The sequence below is a fragment of the Podarcis tiliguerta genome (genome assembly GCF_965153285.1).
Source record: "Podarcis tiliguerta genome assembly, chromosome: 5".
Classification (NCBI taxonomy): domain Eukaryota; kingdom Metazoa; phylum Chordata; class Lepidosauria; order Squamata; family Lacertidae; genus Podarcis; species Podarcis tiliguerta.
In genome coordinates, this window is record NC_139538.1 from 28,891,218 (window position 1) to 28,906,924 (window position 15,707).

Consider the following 15,707-nt stretch of genomic DNA (forward strand, 5'->3'; position numbering starts at 1 on the left):
TGAACTCCTGATTTGCATTACAGTCAAAGCTGAAAATATACACATAACTAGGAACTGAGGAGGAATATGTTGTAAATGGGTTCATACAAGGAATCTGGCAGTTCCAACCTGATAAAGCTTTGCCCACTTTGGACCGCCTCTTGCACTGATCTGCTTGTATGCAAAAAGGAACAATATATTATACGTATAGTACATATAAAAGAGGGACGCGGGTGGCGCCGTGGATTAAACCACTGAGCCTAGGGCTTGCCGATCAGAAGGTTGGTGGTTTGAATCCCTGCAACGGGGTGAGCACCCGTTGCTCGGTCCCTGCTCGGGCCAACCTAGCAGTTTGAAAGCACATCAAAGTGCAAGTACATAAATATGTACCACTCCAGCGGGAAGGTAAACGGTGTTTCCGTGTGCTGCTCTGGTTCACCAGAAGCGGCTTAGTCATGCTGGCCACATGACCCGGAAGCTGTACACCAGCTCCCTCAGCCAGTAAAGCGAGATCAGTGCCGCAACCCCAGAGTCGGCCACGACTGGACCTAATGGTCAGGGGTCCCTTTACCTTTACCTTAGATATAAAAGAGTCAAGACCCATGTAGTGCTGTATTTCTGCAACACAATTTTCTAAGTACAGTCATACCTTGGATCCCGAACGCCTTGGTACTCAGACGTTTTGGCTCCCAAACGCCACAAAACCCAGAAGTGATTGTTCCGGTTTGCGAACGTTCTTTTGGAAGCCGAACGTCCGACGGGCTTCCACGACTTCCAGTTGGCTGCAGGAGCTTCCTGTAGCCAATCAGAAGTCATGCTTTGGTTTCCAAACATTTTGGAAGTCAAACAGACTTCCGGAATGGACTCCATTCAATTTCCAAGGTACAACTGTAATAATATATAAGAATTTTAATACAGTGGCATGCCTTCTTGGGTGTATAATATGCAAAATGATACATATAATAACTCACAAAATAGAATTGTGTCGGGGGTTTTTTTTTAGCAAAATCGGTAAAAAGTAACTTGGAGTGTGATTGGAATTAGGAGTAAATCAAGGAGCGTGATTGGAATTCAGAAAATATTCTGTGTTGCCCAATACTTCCATTCTCCTCCTTTCCCTTCCTCTCTGCTGCAGTTGCCTGCACAGCCTGAAAAACAGCTTCAGAGAGCTAGAGAGCCCTCTGGAGAAGATTTGGGGGTCACACAGAGGAAGGAGGGGAAACAGAGACAACCTTGTGCTCTGGTTACAACTATGTGTGGACAAACTCAACACTGAGATTTTCAGAAAATTCCATCTCTACAAATAACTCATTTCTACTACTACTTTTCGGTTAGTTGTGGTTTGAGATGTATCAGAGCTAAATGCCTGCAATTTAAAAACAGAGCCTAACTAACATGATAAATGCTGAAGACTGATTAACAGCACAATTCTGTGGATGTTGGTTTGAAACTCAACTCCACGGTACTCAATGAAGTTTACCCCTTGTGAATAGAATTGCAGGCAGTATAAATCAGCTGATGTAGATACCATAGTACGAAATCAAAGCCACAAATGTCAAGGTTCCCCCCCCAAAAAAAATTGAAAAGGGCTTTATTTTGAAACTAAAATTGGAGTTGCATCTATGATTTTGAGGATTGTTTCAGAAGTAGTTTTAGCTCTGTATACAGCATGGATGAAGATGTCTGCCAGTCTTGAATGATGATATATTGGATGGATGCAGTCTTAGTCTGCTTGAATCAATGGAACTTAACTGAGTCATGACTAACTTGTCCTGCAGTTTTCGCAAGCAATGTGAAATAAAGGGGAACAAAGGCACAAAGGGTAAACACTGTTATTCTGCCCTTAATCTGAGAGCTCCAGGCTGCCTTGTCTTCTGAACGAAACCAGGGACTCAGCTAGACTGGTAAAGAAAAAGCAATTTATATGCGTGGTATGTGCAATCATTGCGCCATCAGATGGTGACGTGGAGTCCTGTTTTCCTCTACCTGTTTTCCCTGTTTAAATTTACAACGCTTCAAACTGAAATGCTTCTTTGAGGTGTCTAGATCCGGCCCAGCTCTCTGCTTCTCTGCTTCTACCAAACTGAATTAGTTAACCTTTCCCACAATGAAGTATCCATCCACAGAGTGTTCTTGGCAAATTACAAAATGACTGATTACTCTCTCCACTTAGGGTCCTTTGCCTCTGGACTTTACACTTTAGCACCATATTTTTCATCAGGACTGTGTAACTGAACAACCTTGAACAACCACAAGAAAATAATAAAAATTCATCAAAAAGGGCACTGCGGCTTCAAGTTTTGTTTTCAACCAAATGGTTTGGAAAGAAGTTGTCTTACGCCTTTCTTTAAAAACCCAGAGGTTTCTTTCTTTTTGGTGAGGAGGAACCCACATGTAGGGAAGCTGTAAAGAGCTTAGTAGTTAGATTTTAGATTTCTTTGAGAGTTTGTTTCAGAGAGAGAGAAAATATCAGTACTTTCTGATCAAAATGTTTTCATAGAATCATAGAATCATCATAGAATCATAGTTTTCACAAAATATGGTTTGTAACTGGGAAAATATTAACATTATTTACAGTTAAATACTTCATTTCCTTCCATCCCCGGTAATTGATGGGAATTTTTTGTGTTTCTTGGTAAACCCGAAAAGCTATTTTGGAAACAGGACAATAGGTGAAGCCTACTGAAATTGGGTAGGCACAAAGCTGGTGCCAGGCTCTTTGCTGTCTGTGATAAAGAGGGTGCCCCCTTTCAGTTCCACATAGAGAAGTCAGCTGGGCTGGAAACTGAATCTCGGGGCAGTCCTCCAATACTTCACTACCACTTCCTGTCCCCCAGCATCTGCCACCTGAGGCAGTTTCTTCACTCTGGTTGCACCAGCCATGCAGGGTCAAAATGTGGAAAGAGTAGATCTGCAAAGCAGAAGTGCTTATAATCACAGGGCTGATTTTGAATCCCCAAGTCAGTTCTCCAACTGATTTGGGTATTCTGATGCTCCTCAGTTTCCTCTGGGTCAGCAGGGGCTACCCCTCCCAATGTCCAAAAAGCATGGAGGCGAAACACGGAGTCGACCACGGCCTGGCCCCAACAGCCAGTTCCTCCTCCTCCTCCTCCTCCTCCTCCTCCTCCTCCTCCTCCTCCTCCTCCTCTTCCTTGGTGGTGGAGGTGATGGAAGTCCCATGGTGGAGGTGATGGAAGTCCCACGGCTGCCATGTTCGGCTCTGCCCCGTCTTCTCCCGATGTCCTGATGGCAAGCGTGTGGTGTCACACTTGTCATCAGGACATTGCATGCACAATGTTGGCCCCCCACAATCGGCCTCGCAAACTGGTTTCTCTGCTCTGTGCTGACCTCCTTACCATGGTGTGGATTTCGTACGGAGCCCCCGGTCGTCTCACGGACTATTGACCCGTATACCACTAATCCGCTGCCACCAACCAGGTCCTCCCTGGTAAATCACTTAGTCAGGTTCTCAAGTTAATAAAGAAGAGTGTAGTTTATTGCAGATACAAACAAACTTTAACTGCATTCCAAACGTTGTTACTCTTCACCTTCATAGTCTTAGTTTATCCTGTATCTATCTCTTCTACCTCCCCTCACACAAGAACCAACTGCACTGTCTCTCTATTTCCAACTGCCTGCCAACTGCTCTTCCAACTGCCTTTCCCAACCAACCAACCAACCAACCAACCCACTAAAACCAACCAGCTAACCACCCCCAAACCTCGGGCTAAGCCCTTTTATAAACAGGTAGGCTCCGCCACCGGCTTTCCTATTGGTCTACATTTTAACCCTTTCTCTCCCGCCTAATCAAACACTTTCAAATGAACGGGCAAACGCCACACATGGGAATACATATGCCATATGAGCAAGCTAAAAAATGACAGATGCTGTTGTTTGACCAAAGAGAACTATGCAAAGTTTAAACTCTGCAAAGAATTGCCCCATAAGCAAATCTGCAGTGGCATTACGTGAGAAAGTATCCAATGAATCAAAAAAGTATTAAGAGGAAAGCAATATGTATTTGCAGTCTCCCTGGAGATTAATCTGTGCATCCACAGATCAGCTGTAATTAAACTGATATCACTATGTACTCTCACTGTTACCAATCAAGTGACAGGATTTCAAACTGAAAATTAGCAAGCCGCTAAAGATTACTTGTGAAAAACAGGATTTTTCCTGTAGGGACAGAGTACCAATATTCTCATGATAGCCATTTTTAATATAAAAAGTACTCCTGCTGTTATCGCCCTAATTTGTTTATCAATGGGTTGTCTCATCACCACCTTATGCAGTTTGGAAAAGAAAAGAAAAACATTAACAGGACATGCAGTTTTGTTGAAGGATGACCAGCAAAGCACATTTTAGTTCACATTTGATCATTTCAGGCCTGAGACCCAAGGGCCTTCACTGAAGTTTGTCTTGATTGCATGCAGGAATGGGGAAGAAACTCAATGCAATTTGCATATAAAGGTGAAGCTGCCAAATCCACATTTTTTTTAAAAAAAATGATCTGTGAATGAAAACATGATAATCCTTTGAAAAATCACACTTTTCTGCATTTTGCAATGCAGTTCTCCAGCTGAGCAAAGTGTACAATGATGCATGGATCAAGGCAAAGTGTGCATACAAATGCCTAAGTCAGTGACAATAACGTACATAATGCATTGTATTAAGAAAAGTTGTCTGCAAAACTGTGCATTTTTTGTCAAAACTTCATGTGTTTATTATGAGAAGTTTGCAGTAAAATGCTGAATAATTTTTATAAGGATAAAAAAAGCACAAATTGCTGCAGAATCACGGAGAACTGAATTTAAGATTGTAAAAACGAGAAACTGAGTTAGCCTATTAATTGGCAGATTTGTTTCCCCCTCATTGTGTGAAGAAGATTTGCATGGACAAAGTAGGATCCTGCGGGAGATCATGGCACTGTCCTAAGGTGAGGTAGTGGAGCTGGAACATGGGAGCATTCAGCTCCAGAACTGTTTTCATATCATTGAAGTTTGGATGAAAACTTGTCTGTCCGCCCAATATGATATTGCTGTGGTGGTTGCTTTATATTCTAATTTTCTCCAAGGAGCTCAGGGCGACATGCACAATTCTTCAACTCTACATTTTATGTAGAAAATAACCCTGCGAGGTCGGTTGGTGTTAGTGACTGGCCCAAGGTCACCCAGTCAGCATCGTGGCTGAGTGGGGATTCAAACCTTTACCTCTCAGGTCCTAGTCCAGCATTCTAACCACAACACCACACTAAGGAGTCACCAGCATTATGCCGCTGCTGCAGTTGAGGAATCCATAGTATGGCTCCTGGGAGTATATTTCAAAGATATGCTGTATTGCCATTTGTTCTTATACAGCAGCGGAGCCATATCGCTTTATATTGTGAGTGCAGACGGGGCTTTGGCTGAGCAGCAGATATTACATGCTACAGTCGTACCTTGGAATTCGAACAGAATCCATTCCGGAAGTCCGTTTGACTTCCAAAACGTTCGTAAACCAAAGCACGGCTTCTGATTGGCTGCAGGAGCTTCCAATCAGAAGCCGCAGAAGCCCAGTCAGATGTTCAGCTTCTAAAAATACTTGGCAAACTGTAGCAGTCACTTCTGGGTTTGCGGTGTTCAGGAGCCAAAACCTTCGAGAACTAAGCTGTTTGAAAACCAAGGTATAAGGGGTTTACCAAGAGTGATACAAATAATGCCTCTTTAGACTGTGCTGCAGCGCTTGTGAACAAGCAGAGGAGAGCCATTTTCAAATTGAAAGGACATCCTAGCAGCAGTGTACATTTTCCTACCTCAGATAAAGGCACCAGAATTGCAAAAGCCCATTGAAACCCCCCTTGTGAATATGGCCAGGTCAGAGAAAGGAAAGGAAAACCTGAATAATTTTGAGGAAGTGTCCTCTTTTTAATGTATCGTTCTGGATGCTTTTTTTCCACAGCAATTGCATAGCTGACAGACTTCTCTGTAGTTTATTATACCCATTAGTCAAGTACTGTATTCCCCAAACTGAGCACACCTAGCAGTTTTGTAGTGAGCTGCGCTCTCCATTCTGAGCATCTTACCCACAGTATTTAAAGGAGTGCATCCCATGGATACTTCACAGAGCTTGTGCTTCACCCTGGTTAGGAAGCTTGAATGGCAGTGACCTAGAGGCACTGTATGCCACATTTGGAGACACTGGTGTTATCCTTCTCACCCATCCCAGCTTTTGTAGGACTTGCCGATCGCATGGTCGGCGGTTCGAATCCCTGGGGCGGGGTGCACTCCCATCGTTCGGTCCCAGCGCCTGCCAACCTAGCAGTTGTGCAAGTACATAAATAGGGACTGCTTACCAGCAGGAAGGTAAACGGCGTTCCCGTGTGCTGCGCTGGCTCGCCAGATGCAGCTTGTCACGCTGGCCACGTGACTCGGAAGTGTCTGCGGACAGCGCTGGCTCCCGGCCTATAGAGTGAGATGAGCGCACAACCCTAGAGTCTGTCAAGACTGGCCCGTATGGGCAGGGGCACCTTTACCTTTACCTTTAACTCCCTTAAGCTCCACAAATACCAGTTTGCCACTACAGAGTTGATGGAGGACATGGGGTTAGGCAAAGGTCAAATAGCTTTGGATGTCATTTTGATGTCAAACAGCAAATCTCTGCCAAACATTCCCTGCATGTCCACAACTGGATGAAAATAAATATTTGGTGAATAGTGAAAAAGAACGTAGAAGGAATTTCTGGAAATAATAATAAGTGAAGAAAATAATAATTGGGAGGGAGGGAGGGAGAGAGAGCACACACTGGGAATTAATGAGTGAATAGTGTGGTCCAGAACCCATATATATATATATATTTACCAATCTGCATAAATGAGCAAAGATTACACACAGAGCAGAGGATGTTTAAAGTGAGTTTTTATCCCCTTATCAGCACAATTAAGCACACAATCCGCAGACAGGTTAGCGTATCTTGACTAGGAGTGCTTGCAATCAGTTTCTCAGCACAACATAATTCCCAAGCTGCTAAGTACGTGTCATATATTTTAACACCCAACAGACAATGCTTTGCAGTGTTTGCGACTTCCTTGAATGTTAATGTGTCTATAAGTCTCAAAGGATATGATTCCTGTACAGCTTCAGTTAATGCAGTATGAAGTGTTTGCGTTAAATGTTGGCTTTTAAGGAAATCAAAATACAAAATGGTAAAAGACAAAGATATGTAGCAGAAAGTACAATCTCTGTGATTGCAATGTGTGCTATTGAAATATTGAATGAAACCTCTAACATGCCTGAAGTTGTTTCTTCAATAATGACTCCAGGATCTGGTATTCAACTTGCTATTGATATGTAGATCAAACGCACTAAATTCCACAATGTTCTTAGTTAGCAGCACAAATAAATGTAAGGCATTTGTTTAATCAGAGTCAAGTGCTTCCTTTACTTATTCTTGCACCTCGGAAAACAACTGAAATTATTTTTTTAATGATCAATAGCAGGTATAATGAAGTGGAAACTTAACAAAAATAATCAGGGCCAAAAATATGGGCTGTCTGCAAAATGCAGTACCCTGTTTCTATTATAAAGATGGGATAGGCAGATGTGAAACAAGGTTAAAATATTAGCCAGTTCAGAGTATTGTCCTTATTCTAGTTTGCATTTGTGATGATATCACATATCTGAATGAAAATCTGACACAACCCAACTTCCACTATGCCTATTGCTAGGAAATAAACTGCTGATGAACAAGAAGAATACTGGGTTCTACTAAACCTTAAGTCCTTCAAACACTAGTTGGTCATAAGCAGGATAGGAACACACGTACCTCGAAAGAAAAACCTGACAGATTCAACTTTTTTCTCATCCAACTCATATTTCTCTGCTGTGGCAAGAGTGCACTATGGGTGTTTGGCATCCTGGATGGGTTTGTAGCAGTGATTTGATAGAAAATGGTGTTGCTTTGGTGTGTATGGGGGGGGGGCAGCAATTACTGGTATAGTAATTGCCTCTCCTAAAAGGTAAATGCCCTCAATAAGTCAACCACTTTGAGAGATTATAGTGCAGGAGAAACACTTTTGTCTGAGAGAGAATTATAGAGCAGCAAGGGGTACCTTTTCCACGCAGGGAGCTCACTTGAGATTGCACAAAGAGTAAAAATTGCCAAGAAAATGTTCAGCCTAAGCCCCATTGAAACAAAACGCAGTTGATCGAGAGTTGTGCTCTTGTTCAAATCCCATCCATGTTGATGAGATGCCCAGAGGAGGAGATGTGACTGGCCAATTGCGCCATTACAAAAATAGTGTACATGTGGAAGCATTGTTAAAAGCCTACATGGGTCTACATCTGTTCCAAGTGAAAGACACAACGGCATCTATTGGAATCAGAATCCAGTAAGCACAAATCATTCCCCCCCCCTACTGTTTTGAATGCAAATGGTCCTTATCTTTTCCTATATCACCCTGCACTTCCTCCAAGTAGCCCTTCACATTTTATCCTAACAGCCCTCTGTGGTAGGCTAGGTTGACAGATAGTGATGGGCCCAAAGTGACCCAGTAAAGCTACATGGTGATGAGGGATTTTGGAACCTGTAGTCTCCATACCTTAGTCCACAATGGCACCACACCCTTCTCTTGCTGGGTGGCGGTTGCGACCCCTCACACACAGCCCTCCATTCACAAGGTGTGAGGAGTCACGTCCCAGCGGCCAACCTTCTAAATTTCCTGGCCAGCTGCGTTGCAAGGCAGAATAGCCCACCAAAACAAAAGTTAAACTGCTGAATCATGGGCAGCCAATAAGTGGAGCCTGCTCCGCCGACTATGAATAATAATAATAATAATAATAATAATAATAATAATAATACTTTATTTTTATTATTTATACCCCGCTCATCTGGCTGGGTTTCCCCAGCCACACTGGGCAGCTCCCAACAGAATATTAAAAACACAATAAAACATCAAACATTAAAAACTTCCCTAAACAGGGCTGCCTTCAGGGCTGCCTTCAGATGTCTTCTAGAAGTCAAACAGTTGTTTATTTCCTTGACATCTGATGGGAGGGTGTTCCACAGGGCGGGCGCCACTACCGAGAAGGCCCTCCACTTCTCGCAGGGAGGGAACCGCCAGAAGGCCCTCTGAGCTGGACCTCAGTGTCTGGGCTGAACGATGGGGGTGGAGATGCTCCTTCAGGTATAATGGGTATTTATACAACATTTTAGAGTTTTAAGTCTTACTATAATGCTATTTACAGCATATCTCCTATCAAGATTCCCCAGAAGCCATTTGGAATGGAGTTTGGTGTTAGCAAAGTGATGCAAGCATAAGCCATTTACACAATTAGAAAACGGAAGTAATATTTCAATTTATTTATTCTGTGTTTATTTTAGGATAGTTCTTAATCACTGCCAATAAAGTCAATGAGTACTGAACTAAGTGCAAACTCAGATTTGCATTTAGAAACTTGCTTTACATTCAGAAATTTAAACTTTAATGTTCAGTTATAACAGGAGAATTTAGCTTTGGCTGGGAATTGATGAAGAATACAAACACTTGCATTTTGGTGATGGAAACTGAAGAATACCCAAGTGCAGAACCTCCTTGGAGTTTGAGGAATACACTATGAACAAGTGAATATTTAATAGTACCTTCAAAAGTTAACAGAAGCTAAGCATTTACCTTCAGTTCGGTCTGGTAGCTTTCCACCCTTACTTGTTGTTCCAGCATTTACAGTTTCAGAGGATGTGCTTAGTTTGGTATTGGGATCTCGTTTCGGTTTCGGTGGGGGTTGTTTGCGGGAGCAGCTACTGCTTTCATCATCGGTACCTCCAACAGAATGAAGCGACTGGGATCTCACGGAAAAGCCACTCGAACAAGGATGAGGCAGCCTATCCTGAGGGGCGGGCATTGTCATAAATCCCATGCGGAAATGCTTGCCAATGTAGCTTCCTTCATTTCCTCTCACCACTTCACCTCCTAAGCTGTAAGGAAAGTAAAACACACATGCATATATATGAAGCTGATAAAGCCATTTGGATGCTTAACAAAATAATAATAATAATAATAATAATAATAATAATAATAATAATAATAATAATTCTGCTGTTAAGCAATTTACCCCTTAATCACAGAAAATGCTTTGAACTTATTTGAATACAACCCTATAATACACACACACACACACACACACTGCAACTAGTTATACTTTAGTTAAAATACAAAATTCTTACACTTGGCATAGATTCAGATTTGTTTTGCTATTGCCACTCTGCCCATGCACCCACCCAGCCTAAACACCCATGAAATAGATTTCCCAGCTTTACTCACAAGAAAAATTTGCTCTCCCCACACCAATTTGTTTTATTGATAAGAAATACATTGGAAAGAAAATAAAACTCTGAACAGTGCTGGGTTTATAACGTAGAACCCCACGAATTGATGATGTGATCATGGACATTCAGAAATCATAAAACAACGCAGCTACATAATAACATGGATCATTCCCAAAATATGATATTGATTGTGCTTGAATTTTGCTGCCACACTTGCCAGTGTCTCCTGCCACACCAGTGTGCGCGCCACACCATTTGAGAACCACTGAATTCTAGACTGATTCTAGATGCATTTGGATCCAGGGCCTTCTTACCCATAGGCGCTAGGGGTGTGGGGCACCCTGGTGCCAGGCTCTCAGGGGCGCCAGGCCAAGAGTCCGGGGCCTGAGAGTTGAGTCCGGAGAAGAGCCCACCTGTCGGTCAGAGCTCTGCAGTGGGCTCTTCTGCTGCAGGTAGCTCTGCGTCGCAAGTTTGGGGGTGACTAAGGCAGCGAGATGCTGAGGTGGCCAGATGGCTCTGCCCCCCTGTATGCCTGGGACTGGGCAACCTGGGGGGGGGGGGTTGCCAGGCGGATCTTTCCACCCTGGCACTGCATGTGCTTACGACAGCCCTGTTTGGATCCCACACTTTCTGATTATCCTGCCTTTCCCCCTCTAAACATGCCCTAGACAAATGAAGAAGGAAGTGGAGCAATGGATCCAAACTACAAGAAAGAAGATTCCATCTAAACATTAGGAAGAACTTCCTGACAGTAAGAGCTGTTTGACAGTGGAATTTGCTGCCAAGGAGTGTGGTGGAGTCTTCTTCTTTGGAGGTCTTTAAGCAGAGGCTTGACAACCATATGTCAGGAGTGCTCTGATGGTGTTTCCTGCTTGGCAGGGGGTTGGACTCGATGGCCCTTGTGGTCTCTTCCAACTCTATGGTTCTATGATTCTATGATTCTATGAAGTGGTGATTGTGATCTTCCTATAATGCCCACCCACAACATTATCAGGAAAGTGCTGGGACTGCTTAAATCTGTTTTCAGATGGACATTGTAGTGTAATGCAGAATCAATCTGCAATGAGCTTTTATTTTCAGAATGAAACCAGTTTCTCAAGAAGAGGCGAGCAAAATATGCATTAGATCTTGACTGCATGTACAAGTACTCAGCCTCCATCGATTTGAAAATAAAATCCTGTGTGCATGCAGCCTTAGTTAATGAATTAAAAAGAGATCTAGTTCTCTCAAGTATGACAAACTGCCATCACTAGAGAGCACTAGTGTCCAAATACACAAACCAGTACATGTTTATTACACCAAACCATTTCTAGATCATAGTTGGTGTCACTTCCCCAGGGATGTCAATCCCAAAAAGATCAAAAGCAGTGTTCATTAAATGCTCCTTTACAGTCTGAAACTTTAAAAAATAATAATCTATGACTAATTTGAAGATTAATTATGCCTCAGTTAATATTTCTAAAAATTGTTCTGCAAATAAAGTGTGGTCCCAAACTTCTATATAGCAAAAAAAGCTATTTATGTCACTTTTTTTAAAAAAAAGGATTGCCATTGAAATATATAGAGGATGTTATACACGGGAAGATGTTCTACTCTGTAGGATTTCGGCTAATCTATTTGAAACTCAGGTGTTTTGAGAATGTTGCAATTAAGGGACATAAAACTGATTTTGAATGTCTACATTCTGCACAGTTGCATTTGCTCTCTGCATATGGCACATTGGTTTGGTGGATTGATGTAGGGCTAGTGAAAAAAAAGTATTATTATTATTATTATTAAATTTATTACCTGCCCTTCACCAGCAGGTCCCAGGGCAGGTTAAAACAATTTAAAATTCCATACTTTTTTATATAAAAAAATTACAGCCACAGGAATAATCAAAATCTCAGGGTTTATTTAAAATGTATTTGGATATATATATATATATATATATAGCAACTCACTAAATTTTCACTGCTTCTATTTTTATCTGGCATCTAGTAAATCCCACACTATTACCTACAGATTATCACCAAAAGTCAAACACAAGTCCCCCCAAGTTCCCTGTGCTTTGCTTTTTTGTCGCAGCCTTCGTTTTGCCCTGCCCAGTGATGTAAAGAGTTCATCTGATCTTCCTGACTGTAAATAGCAGGGCTGACTGGCCGGAGCCTGCTTTGTAGCAAGAGGAGGAAAGTGAGATTTATGTGGCACTTTCCTGTAAAGGAAAATGAAGACAGCGAGTAGAAATGATTGCGTAGATGATCTCATTCCATTACTTTTGACAGAAAGGAGACTGTGCTCTTACTGTTCAGATGATAAGCTCGAGCTCGTTTCAAAATTATATTATACGAGTTGCCAAAAAAAAAAAAAAATGTGGCATGGCTTATTAATATATATGGAAATGCATATTTGGATTATTCCCCTGAGAGCTTTTCATTTGGGCTTGGTCAGGTTCAAACTGCTTTTATGACAAGGAAAAACGATCGGCTGAAGTACAGCATGGGAAAGGTTACTTTAAAAAGAGGAGGTGGGGAAAAACATTTGTCAGGAAAGAAAAGTAAGAGGACAGTTTTCAGACCACTTACCCCAGAGTAACCTTACTGAACGTTACTATTGAACACATGCTTTGAGGTGTTGCATTCTTATATCTTCATGATGATAAGCATTATAGTTTGATGAATTAGCCCATGGGTAGGCAAACTAAGGCCCGGGGGCTGGATCTGGCCCAATCGCCTTCTCAATCGGGCCCGCAGATGGTCCGGGAATCAGCATGTTTTTACATGAGTAGAATGTGTCCTTTTATTTAAAATGCATCTCTGGGTTATTTGTGGGGCCTGCCTGGTGTTTTTACATGAGTAAAATGTGTGCTTTTATCTAAAATGCATCTCTGGGTTATTTGTGGGGCATAGGAATTCATTCTTCCCCTCACAAAAAAATATAGTCCGGCCCCACACAAGGTCTGAGGGACAGTGGACCGTCCCCCTGCTGAAAAAGTTTGCTGACCCCTGATTAGGGTGCTATTCGACATTAGTAATAATCAGAGTAGACCTAGTGAAACTGATATGCTTAGGCTGAGTAAACTCTGCATATGACTAACTCTGGATTCCAACCTATGTTTGGCGCTGCTGGAATTCTGCCATCCTAAATAACTTATTGGATTGAACTACCCATGCCACAAAGTTATTCAACCATGGATCCCCAGATGGTCTCTCAGCTTCACTCACCTCACAGAGTGTTTGTTGTGGGGGAGGAAGGGAAAGGAGAATGTTAGCCACTTTGAGACTCCTTAAAAAGGTAAAGGGACCCCTGACCATAGGTCCAGTTGTGACTGACTCTGGGGTTGCAGCACTCATCTCGCTTTATTGGCCGAGGGAGAAGACGTACAGCTTCCAGGTCACCTAGCCAGCATGACTAAGCCGCTTCTGGCAAACCAGAGAAGCGCACAGAAACACCGTTTACCTTCCTGCCAGAGTGGTACCTATTTATCTACTTGCACTTTGATGTGCTTTCGAACTGTTAGGTTGGCAGGAGAAGGGACTGAGCAATGGGAGCTCACCCCATTGTGGGGATTTGAACCGCTAACTTTCAGATCGGCAAGTCCTAGGCTCTATGGTTTAACCCACAGCGCCACCTGTGTCCCTTGAGACTCCTTAGGGTAGTGATAAAGCGGGGTATCAAATCCAAACTCTTCTTCTACAACTCCCGGCATCCATGACCATTGACAGCTGGCTGGAAGTTGTAGTCCAACAATCATCTGGGAATCCCAGGTGGTCTATTGGTTTTTGCTGGCCCTGATATGAGAACCATATAGCTGAGAGTGCCCCCCCTAGCAACAATGAACTTTCCACATCTCACCTACGAAGCCTTAAGCGGCTTAGGACTAAAATATCTCAGGGTTGTCACTTCTCACATGAACCAACCTGGATCCTACATTCATCATCTGAGGTTCTTCTCTGTGTGACCCTTCTGAGGGAGGTGCAGAGTGGGACAACACAAGAATGGGGCTTTTCATTGGTGGCTCCCTGGTTATGGGACAGGAGGGCATGACCGATGCCATCACTATTCCATTTGCCAGGCAAAAAAATTTCATTTCTGCCAGGCCTTTGGCTTTTATTTGGAGGGTTTTGATATTCATGGCCTTCTTTAGTGCCTTTCATAAATATGCTTTTTCTATTTAAATATGAATGTATTTTCAGTTTTAAATCTGTTTCAGTGTTATGCTGGCTTTCAGTTATGCACTACCTGTCAGTTACTTTTTTTGCATGGGGAAAGCGACTTGTAAGTGCAATTGTTGTTGTTGTTGTTTCTGTTGTTTAAAAACTGATACTACCAGGGGACTCATACCAACTCCAGGTACATTAGCAGGACAAAGCTCAGTTTAAGTGGAGTGTGGGGGGGGGGGGAGAGGATAAATCAAAATGCCAATCACCTCAATGCCATATTCTGTCACACGCCATAATACCCAGACTAACACACATACCACCACACCACTTAACAATATATCTAAATACTGTTTGCGATTGAGGAGGGTAGTTTGTGAATTTTCCCTTTTCTCTTCTTTGAGCCCAAGTGTTTCATTATTTTATTCTCCCTTTTTCTGTATTATGGCATTGCTAAATTTTGACAGAAACCTCATTAGGCAGCTGTAAACCGAACGTGATACGATTATGCAATTTTCACCCTTTTGAAAATTTAAGATGTCTTGGAAATTTCCTTTCTTTAAATGTTAAAGAACTGATGCAGGATATGATAGTACTATGAAACCAGAATGTTACAGACCCAATTTGTTTTCTAAACTGACCACCAGTTTCTACCTTCTACACTGCCCTGGAGCTTTTTCTTATTAATTCAGATCTATAATATGATGGTTTCTTGCCTCAGGCTTTACCATCATTCTGTGTTTCATGTCCTTTTGTCTAAAATTTATTTTCTCCTTCTGTGAACCCATGCCTGATATTTAAGTGCCACATACATTTCATTAGAGACACCAATTTCCTATCTAGCTAGTGGATACCTTCTGGATATTTTGATCCATGATCCATCATGTGCAGAAGCATATTTCATTGTTGCACAGGAACTAATTCATTCATACTTACATGCTTCTTGATCCTTCAAGTTGCTTTACACTTCAAAGTAGAGCTGCACAATTTTTGACTGGTTTTTAACAAGATCTTTTAAAGGCATGGAATGACTCCTGCAAGTCGCTCCAGTTCCTGCACAGATGTGCTAATACGCTGGCTGAATAATGCATGCAGGAGTGTGTTGTGGTTCATTTTATGTTCCAAAAAAGTTAGAAAAATGGGTGAATTGGGTCTTGGCGAGTTGTGAACGTAACTCAAGCTGGGGCATTCACCATGTTAAAAATCTGCTGCAAAGATTGATGCAGTATAATTTCAGGGTGTAAAAAAAATAAAAAATAAATGTCTCAGTGAATTGCAGCCATATTTCAT

At 42.2% G+C, this 15,707-nt stretch overlaps 1 protein-coding gene across 5 annotated transcripts in view; it reads right to left on the reverse strand.

The window, feature by feature from the left end:
* The window catches only part of NYAP2 (neuronal tyrosine-phosphorylated phosphoinositide-3-kinase adaptor 2), a 135,374-nt gene that overhangs the window by 54,055 nt on the left and 65,612 nt on the right, over positions 1 to 15,707 (reverse strand). For all 5 annotated transcript variants that reach the window (XM_083442683.1, XM_083442686.1, XM_083442684.1 and 2 more), the window contains exon 3: positions 9,626 to 9,927. In XM_083442683.1, coding sequence (XP_083298809.1) covers positions 9,626 to 9,927 — 302 coding nt within the window. The remainder of the gene's footprint in view (positions 1 to 9,625; positions 9,928 to 15,707) is intronic.